The sequence below is a fragment of the Dermacentor andersoni genome, chromosome 2 (assembly GCF_023375885.2).
Source record: "Dermacentor andersoni chromosome 2, qqDerAnde1_hic_scaffold, whole genome shotgun sequence".
Lineage (NCBI taxonomy): Eukaryota > Metazoa > Arthropoda > Arachnida > Ixodida > Ixodidae > Dermacentor > Dermacentor andersoni.
The window spans coordinates 68715747-68725953 of NC_092815.1; the positions used below are offsets into that span (position 1 = coordinate 68715747).

General features: G+C 49.2%; 1 protein-coding gene across 1 annotated transcript in view; it reads left to right on the forward strand.

Moving 5' to 3' along the window:
- The window catches only part of LOC126541920 (protein Wnt-1-like), a 56726-nt gene extending 47084 nt beyond the window's left edge, over positions 1-9642 (forward strand). Inside the window, exon 4 of the mRNA XM_050188886.2 lies at positions 5083-9642. Within this exon, the coding sequence (XP_050044843.1) occupies positions 5083-5592 (510 nt within the window). The 3' untranslated portion in view covers positions 5593-9642. The remainder of the gene's footprint in view (positions 1-5082) is intronic.
- Positions 9643-10207: the final 565 nt, after the last annotated feature.

Genomic DNA, 10207 nt, shown 5'->3' on the forward strand with positions numbered 1-10207 from the left:
AGCAGCAACTAGCCCCGTCTTATACCTGTCTGAATGCCGAAAATTGAACGAGTAGGTTAGCGAATAGACGGCAATTAAGCCTGACGTTTTAGCCTAAAGCTGTTAACGTACCGGTTACGGACACGGTCACTCGGATAAAATGGCTACCCTGGCAATATCTCATAAGACGTAATTGATCGGAGGTAGACTATTGTACAAACAAGGACATCGTTTGTCGTGGCAACATCAATAACAAAAAGAAAGAAGTTCATCGGCTTTAATGCGAATTAGGAGCGCAGCTGTTCAGGTGTTTTGAATTCGCTATATACTGTGGCAAAGAATTTGATACTGGACGACAGGGTCCTCTATATAGGCGGCGGCGCTGAGCCTCTGCTCGGGCAACTCGTCTAGCAGCAGCGGCAGACGAAGCAATTCCATACCGCTTGCGTCACTCATTGTTCAGTAAGAAAGCGTGAACACGGGAACGCGGGGCTCGCGCTGAGCGCATTCTCTAGTGGCGGCGGCGGCGCAGGTGAAGTCTAGCGCATGTGCAGTGGTTCCGAAGCCCAGGTCAGCGCCTCGTTTCCATGTAAGGTATCGGTAGACGCGCTCGCCGCATATTCCTGGTCGCCGTCGTGGAGCACGTCTCGTGCGGCACTCCGCTTTCCTCCCCACACTTTCGCCATAGTATCCTCCTCCTCCGCTGTCCTCCTCATGCTTCCGCTGCACCCTCCTCCTCTGCTTTTCCCCTCGTGCTCTCTTCTCTCTCGCCGTCTTTCATCCCCCGCTGCCCCTTCGCGTTCGCTCTTTCATCCTTCGCTCTGCTCGTTCGCTTTGCTCGTTCGCTTTGCTCGTTCGCTTGGTTTCGTCGAGATACGAAGCCGAGGACGCCGACGCTCAACGCAGGAACGGGCGCCTAAGAGGCGTTCTCTAAACAAACTCAAAGAGCTGTAGTGATATGGAAGGCGAGAATGTCAATTTGGTACAATTTGGGTAATTTTGGCACAATGTATACCTCTCGAAAGTGTATGTATACCCGTATACCCAAGAAAGTGGATGGGAAAACGGTGCCGCGGTAGGTCAATTGGTAAGAGCATCACAAGCGTAATGCGAAGACGTGGGTTCGTTCCCCACCTGCAGCCAGTTGCTTTTTCATTCATTTTCATTTCGATCAATTTATCATTTCTTTAATTAAATTAAAAAGTACAAGTAACTTCCCCTATGCTGTCCTTGGTGTCCTTGTTTGTTGGCTTCTTATGATATGACTGTATATATATATATATATATATATATATATAGGAACAGGGTTGAGCAGCGGAGTACAGGTAGCATGGAGAACATGGGAGCAGGTTGCAAAAGTTATGTGTTGCAACTTTCAAGCAGATTCCGGACCATTCAAGTAGGCAGGTTGACAAAATTATGAATAAGAACAGCAACGATTTGCGAAATCGAACTTGCTCTAAGGAACTCAAAGCTTTGAGGCGATGAAATTGGCCGAAGTGAGCGTGCCAAAATGAATTCGCGCAATGACAAGGAGAGATAGTGCTCAGAATGACTGCAACATACGAGCGTGCATGTTCGCGGTGTCGCGGACGTCAATATAGATGCTCGGGAGATAAGACTGAAATGGTTTGCCTACACCATGAGAATATAAAGACCTACATTGGACTGAAGGCAATGGAGATTGTCTTTATAGGGCAAGGAAAATGACAGCATCTTAAGAATAGCCCGCAGGGCAATATTGAGCAACAGCAAAAAGCTCACGGAGCATCGGATGACTGATGGGGATAAAAAACGGGGGATACAGGTGACCGAAGCAGCCACACCAAAGGCGAAGTGCCACCATCGACCGGTTTTTGCGTGTGGGGCAAATAGGGCGCATTTCCGAATACATTGGCGAAAAAAGAATGAGGGCAGGGCAGGCTATAAACCCTGAAGGCACGTCACGTCCCTGCGATACCGTCCACTGCACTTGCAGCGCAGAGTCAGGTAAGGATACAGTTCCACACCTACAGTCACCAAACTTCGACGAAATGTGTCCCAGGGCAGCCCTTCTATAACGACGCTATCCTATCTTCATAAGTGCCGTTGTGACGGCGAAGCTCGTTCGGAACCAGGCCAGGGCTGCTCGCCGCAGCGCTGGGCGCCGTCGCCGACAGCGCTCGCCCCGCGCAACGACTGCGTTGTGCGCAACCAGTGGACAGGTTTCTGTGCCCCGGTGTGCCTTCTTCACACTCGCCGTGAGCGCGCGGCCGGAGCAGTATATAACACAGCGCACGTACCGACTGCGGTGGCGGCTGCTCGGCAGGGTGACTCCAAATGGGGGCTCTTTAGGCGCCCCCCCTCTCGCGCCACGAGGCCATGAAGAATCGCGGATTGGGTTTCGGAAGCGAGGCCCCGTCCAAAAGCGCAGACTGGCGAACCCCCCGCGGACTTGCCGACCGCCGAGGGCCAGCGGCGGCCATAACTCAATGTGTCACCGAAATCCTGCTCCCGGGTGGCTCTTGCCCACTCGCAGCGCGGCCGTCTTCGGACCCTCTCACCCCACGTGCTCCCACGTCTTCTTCTTTTTCTTTCTCTTCACTCAAGACTTTGTGCGCTCTTTAATATTGCGTCTTTCTGGTTCTCTTATACGTCCCTGACAGCTTTCTTTTTTTCTTCTTTTTTTCTGAACGAAGACGCAGCGGGAAGAAACACTCGGTCTTGTTTTGCTGACTCCCCGGGCTCGCTCCTTCGTCGTCGTTCACCAGGTTGCTACTCTCCCTCGCACGACACGGAGTCGCTAAATTGAAGAGACTCTATCGACGCGGCGGCTGGCCGCGATGTGGTGAGGAAGAAGGGAGACAGCGCAGGCTATAGAAATGGTCCGGAGGAGGTGGAAGGGGACGGGGCGGCTGCTGGACTCGGTGGTATTGGGTTCTCGGCGCTGTATTTTGGCGTGCATATGCGGGCGCACATCGCTGCGCCATCGCGGAGAGAAAGAACGAGAGAGCGCACCTTGGACCGAAGCAGAGGAGGCCACCTTTCCTGCTTTCGCGATGGACGGTAAGACGCGCGAGGAACGCTTCGGGTCCGAGTGCACAGGATGCGCAGGAGGGGGAGGGGGGCAAGCGAAAGGAATGCGATACAGAGTCTTTCATTTTTTTCTTCTCCTTGCCGCCACCTTTGCTCTTTCTTTTATCTTCCATTCCGGGGAGGAGCTGCCGCTGACCTTTCCTTGTCCCGAGCACTTGTAGCTGTATCCCTCCATCCCACTACCTCTCTGTGGTCATCTTGTAGTCGATGACAAGCGTTGCGTAAGTGGTTGTGTGGGTGGGAGTAATGCGTCTTCCTCGACTGCGACGTGTTGTCGCTGGATTCTTTCTTTCCTCCTTCGCTTTCCGTTCTCCCCTCTATTTCTATCCTCTGATTTTTTCGTACTTTCTTTCTTCTCTAGCTTCATTTCTAGCCTTGGAATATTTCGGAGCGGCGAGCCCACGGTATAGGGACTCTGGAAGTAGACCTGCAGATAACTAAGTGGCGGAGCTGTGGTCTTCGTGGGGGACATTATGGGTCTCCGAGGCCCCCTTATACGGCTAACTTGACAAAACAGCTCTTCGGTTGTGTCGAGCCTGTGTCAGCGTCTGTCCCATTCGCGTTTTCTTTTATCGGCGAAGCGTTACCTCGCGACCTGAGCTTCGTTAATGGCCGGCCGTATGACTGATAGCGGCGTAGCACCGGCCACGGGGTGGCCCTCCTCCCGTCCCTGTCGTGATTGATGCGATGCACGAGAAACGGATGCATGCGACGCCTATTCGCTTTTTCTTTCTCTCTCTCTTTCTTTCTTTCTATGGCTTGTTCTGCGTCGGGTACACCGGATTGCGTCGTAACGCGCTTTGAGAATGGCTCTCCTCGACTGTGCGTAGTCTGGACGCGTTGTGGTGTTCTATGTTTGATGGGGAAGACAAGGCTGCCGCCCGCAGCGAACATCGTCTCTTTTGCCTTATCGCAGTAGAAGCAGATATGTGTGCTGCTGGTTGGGCATTCCGGGCATGTCGAAGCGTGCAGCAAGTTCGGAGTATTGTACAAGGTAAGCATCCTCCGGGGAATCTACGGAGGATGCGAATGACTTGTTTTATTAAGCACGCAGTGGGGTTGTTTCTCTTTCTTATCGTGAAGAAAAGTTAGGAAATGAGACAAGTACATTTCACTAAGCCGTTTCATTTCTACCTTTGCAGTGATACGATGACCAGGTACTCTGCCCAAAGCCATTTCCTAAGAAAGGAGAAAGAACTGGGATAGTTATTTGACTATTTATATAACGAATGACTTAATTACCCTTATACGTCGGTATTAAAGTTACCTTGCGTGCTTAGGACACTGTGAGTTTACTCAGTACAAATAAATTACTTTAAGATCGAAAAGCACGGTGTGACTTCGCTGGGTAGGTAAGCAAATGCAATGACACCGTAATTACTATGAAACGGTAAACGATGCACTTCTATCTTTATCAGTGCGCTCAGGGAAGCATAATTGGCTATGACTTCCAGTGACTGGAACAGCTGGAACGGGGAAGAAAAAATAAAATTAAAACACGAGCTTGCAGCATCTAGCTTTAACGGTGACAAAGACATGGAAGTGCCTTGTCACTGTAGCATAAGCTCTTACCACGAGACATGGCCTCCAACATCGGGCGGCGCGCGCGTCTGCCAGTCTTATGCGTTAGGACTGCAGTTACTGTGCGTCAGGGTTCTCAGACATGCTGCCCCTGGGCCAACTCAACACCACCTAGACTGAACATTATAGAAAAGAAAATGTCTAGGTGTTGTTGGCCCACTGTGACTGTGTCACTCTCGATGTGAATGAAACTATGGTCAGTTGCTTCTGTCCACGAAGAAAATATAGTGCGGTCTGAATGGGATTGCGTGTGATGCAATGTATGTTTCATGCTTGATGTGAGTTTCGGTGCACTTACTGCACTTGGTGCCTGTGAAATCCTGCTCTGTATATAAGTGCTTGTAGTGCATGAGGCCCAGCATGCACGTCGCGTAAAGAGGCTCGCGGAGGCGCCCTCGTGAGGCCGGCGAAAAAGGCTGACTGTCGATCTGTCTTCTCCCTTTGCAGCAGGTGACGACCGAGACGCGGCGCGAGTGCAAGTGTCACGGCATGTCCGGCAGCTGCACGGTGAAGACGTGCTGGATGCGGCTTCCTTCCTTCCGCGACGTGGGCAACCAGCTGAAGGAGCGCTTCGACGGCGCCTCGCGAGTGCTGCTTAGCAACCAGGGCAACATCCGGGGCTTCCGGGGCCGACGGCGCAAGGGGCAGCCGCGCTCGTTCCACCTGAAGCCCTTCTACCCGGACCACAGGCCGCCGTCGCGCAAGGACCTCGTGTACTTCGAGAACTCGCCCGACTTCTGCGTGCCCAACGCACGGCTCGGCGTGCATGGCACCCGTGGCCGCCACTGCAACGAGTCGTCGGCCGGCGTGGACGGCTGCGAGCTCATGTGCTGTGGCCGCGGCCACCGCACCGAGGTCCGCGAGGACCTGGAGCGCTGCGCCTGCACGTTCCACTGGTGCTGCCAGGTCAAGTGCAAGGTGTGCAAGGTTCGCCGAACCGTCCACACGTGTCTGTGAGCAACCCGCCGCCGCTGCCGAAACACCGGACACGAGAAGTGCGCGGCTGACTTGCTGAGTCACCAGAGCGCTTTGGCGTATAACGCTCTGCAGTTACCGCTACCGTCCGGGGCACTTTCCACTTTACGAATGCCAGCTGAGCCTCGCCAGGTGGATGTTCGGCGGTGCTTAGCTAGCCTGCGCAAAGCTGATTGGTGGCCGAAGCGGTGCCAGTGAAGGTGAACCTGTAGCTGTTTTCTAAAGCACTCTATTCGTGCGTACTGGTCGGTAGATGAACTGGAGGGTGCAAGGCTTGCCTTGGCTGGTTTATACGTTTCAAGGCCGCGTCGAGAGAGCACGTTGCAAACAGACACGCTCGTAACAGCCTTCTTCTCATCTTGATCTTCTGGTCTACGTGCCACCGCGGCCTCCAACGTGTATCCGTGGACCTTCGCACGGTAAACTACAGTGCATAGTACATCGACGGACGAAATGACCCCGTGTGACTTTGCGGCGACGTGTTCTGAACTTGGTGGATCTCTATCGCCGGAGGTGACTGTCTTGTAGTGCCCCGGGAACTGTTGGAAAGTGGGAGGCGCTCCTTCGCACCTTCGCTTACACGCACGGGCGCTTGAAGTCCGAGCGCTCTCAAACTATTCTCGTCAATAGGGCTTGCCAATTGTACGACGAGTGAACGCGCGTCCTCGCGCAGCGTTTGTCGACGGACCTTGCCGGTGAGCTGTGGTGAAATGCGGCTGTCCTGATTGAGAGTGCGAGACGAGAATTCGGTGACAGCCTGTGTTTATAATGGACCGAGTTATGTAAATTGTGAATAAGGTGTTTCCTACAGGGGCACTGGGTAAGAGTTCGGAAAGTGCTTTCCTCTTCCTTCCTGCTCGCCACACGTAAGCACTCGTGCAACAAATTGTCAAGCAAGGGATAATGTGCCATTCGTTCATACCTATAATAGGATGCCCTGCTTCCGCTGAAAGGTAACTTGTTTTGTGAGCACACAGCCAGTTGGAATGTTCAGGACGCACAAGACGTGCTTCGCGATTCTTCATCGGACCATTTTCTATACACACGAAACTGGGAAAGACAACCGTTTACGTGGGCACTGAGAATGAGTTTCGGCAGATTGGGAGATAAAGTTTTAGGCACAGCAAATGGGTTAACCTCATCGGGAACAGCACCTGGATAATGCCGGAAAAACACACACACACAAAAAGCGGCAGACGCACGGCAACGCCTTCTTCATATTTATGCACTCAAAGATGTCACGAATTTCGATTGCCCTTCCAGGCGGATAAAAAATTGAGCAGTATTCATTAAAAAAGTACTCATGCTAGGACTGTTCCCAAGAGCAGATACTGACTAATCGGAATATCGGAAACATTATTGTGCAAGGTGGCCGGCTAATAGCAAACAGCATTTACGCACGAGAACCATCGTGAATTTGACGCCTGTCTATCGAATAAAAAATAAATAAAGAGCACACTACATTCTATTGTAAGCATATAATATACGTACTAATCTTTGGAAGCTTTTTTTCCACAAGAAAGACCAAAATGCAAGGAACTGTTGTTTGTGACGTCAGGCTAACCTCCCTAGTACCGTAATTTAAACTTGATGTTTAAAAAAAGGAAAGTCATTTTGTGCCCTACTAAACAACTCTCCCCGCCAAAGAAACAAAAAGAAAGTATTCTGAAAGGTTACTCTGTGCATGTGAACTGCTTTAAATGTTCCTGCTTAGTGTGTCTTTAAAACATGCCGTACCAGAGCTTGCGCAAACCAAAACACTGAAAGAGAAGTGGAGCCTTTTTTATTCCCTCTCCTTCTGTTTCTTTTTTTTTTTTTTTTCGCGCACCTAAATGCGGGAGCCACATGCAACATCTCAGGATAGAGCACACTTGTAGACAGATATTATCGTGCGTGCGAGGTTTTATACCGACCTCCATGTGACAATGTTTCGCGTTATTTGGACCTGTACTTCTTTTCTTTTTATTTTTTCCCTAGAGATATTTATCGGCGACGTTGGCAAATCACGTCTTAGTGCTCTGCGTATACAAAGAAACAAAATATTGAACACGAGAAATAGCGCTCGAGGAGCTCAAACGAGATGCTAGCAGGTCGGCGAGTGGTGATCCATTGTTGTGAGCAATTTGCTGTGCGCCTCCCTGATAACCGCGCCACCAGCGAACCTTGCTGTGAAGTGTCCTTCCTACTTGAGCGTGCTCACCAGTGAAGCGTGCTTTACCAGAAACTTCGCGAGCATGCACTGTTCGCGCGATAGAATCAAATCGTGTGCGTCTGAAGTGTTCGATGGCTTGTTGCTATTTACTGTTTAGATTAAACTGCAGTTTTCAGCTAGCGGCTATCACAAATTGCGTGAAATGTTTAAAGGCGGGCTGACGGGCGCGAACTGACTGGTGCAGTTCGAGAGACCTATTTAAACAGTGCAGAATATCATTACTCGGATGCATGCGCGTTAACTTATTATTATTATTACTATTATTATGAATATACTATGTACATACTCAATATGATCATTCAGCTCTCTCTTTTCTTTACATGCTTTCAGAACGCTACGTAGCCGTCCTCACTCATCTTCTTGTTTATTACTATTATTATTATTTTATTTTTATAGCAGCATGGACATTATGATTGTGTGCTCGCCAACACGTTTCCCGATAAAAAAGAAGGGCCAAAGGAATGGGTTATGATAACAGTACACTCCTCAAATGTCCGAAGCAAGTACCGCTTGCCTCATACATGGGAGCGTAATAGTGTTCAATTACCATGCACATGCAGCATTGGCCCGTAACCTTTAAGAATGACAACGATAAATCACGAACACATCAAGGGTCGGCTCTGATTATGCGCTGATCAAGTGACGATGTGACAAATTTAAGTTGAGGTGAGACTGCATCCTCAGTTCAGGCGATAACAATAAAGGCGATCGAAGCTAGATGCAGCACCGAATGATGCGAATTACTCACAAGAGGCGGCGTCAGGTACGCCATAAAAACGCCACTCGAGAGGCCTGCTTATCTGTATGTGTTCCAGCAGCAGGTAACATGTAACAAAATTAGGTATTTCTTTGTAATTGCATAAAATTAATTTGTTTAACATAGTCAGTGCGCTGTGCGTCCCTTTTCTCTCTCTCCCCCCCACTCTTATTTCTTATTGTTAGGCATAGGTCCTTCAGAGACGTATACTTCGTTTCTTCAGTCGATCGCTGAAAGGATGAATCCATCAATCAGTCAATTACTCAATCAATTTTTTTTCTGTTGTGACAGATTTATTTGTTTTGAACAACGCGTTTTTCGCCCGTGCAATAAGCGTCGCCTGGTGAATGAACAAAAGTGTCTGGGAAGGTTGAGCAGATGTTCGAGAAGGCCAGGTAATGTTTGGGTCAAGTAATGCATGAGTGCAGTTACGCCAGCTGCTGCAAACCAAAGCTGCTATGTATGTCTGTTACGCCGAGCAGTCGTAGTGTATATCAAATTGCATTCATTGTAGCCCCTTTGCTATGGAAACGAGCTCTGCTTGGGCACCATCTCACCTAACTTATTCTTGTTTTGTGAATCGTGTCGCCGCAAACACGAAACGTGCCATCAGTGACATGTGAATGCATCGCCTACAATCTACCTTTGGTTGTTCTTCTCTTGCACTGTCTACCTTGCTGAAAATGTGTATTGAGGCAGACAAAGCTACTCGGTCTAACTTCACGCGCTTTTCTCAGGCGAATTATGTGCACTACCAAATATTTCTGCGTGCACAATGTTCCTTGTATCAAAACGACGTTCGCCTTATCAACTTTTATGTCACAAGGTGATGCAGGCATCAGTATATATTTATATATATATTTCGTGTTCTAAGACGGCAATCTGTTCTGCTTGCTCTTTTAAAAAAGTCGAATACGAAGATGTAACTGATTGGTGAATCACTGTCAGCATTGTCTATATAGTGAAACTTGCCTCATGTTTGTTTGTTTCTTGTTTTATTTTTATTTTTTCTCTACACCCCATGCACCCACTTCGAAATAAATTATCCTAGAACTGTTCGTTACATCTGTTCTTTATTCCGCTGTTAAATGCACAAATGAAAGTATTTGAAGGCAGATAAGTTTGCTGAAAGTTAAATGAGCGGCGACGTAATACCGCCGTGCCAGAACAATTGAACTCTTTTCGTAATTGCAACGCTAGCGTTCCCGCAAATCAGTTTGCCAAGCTAACTAGGTCGCAGTTATTTGTAGACTCGGCACATACGAATGCAGTTTGCTTGTCTTATGACATAGAAAACGAATACGGGATGAAACCATGCGCAGGAGACAAGCCCCAGCATGTGCAGCTACAGAACGTCGTATTCCTTTGAACTACTTATGTCGTAATTAGGTGGAGAAATGTGCGATGCAGGGAAGCGCCCTTGCGAATTGGAAAAATGGTGTTCAGCGCTACTCATTGACTCTGTGCTGTGGATTTTCGCAGCTCATGTTTTCCTCCCTCCATACGTGCTTAGTCTTCACTTCCACTGTGCCAAGCAAAATTCATTAGTATTTGTAAACCGAAATAGTAATGTCTTCGCTTTACATGTAGATCAAAAAGTGACCGTTCTCTTTATAGCTTCCACACGA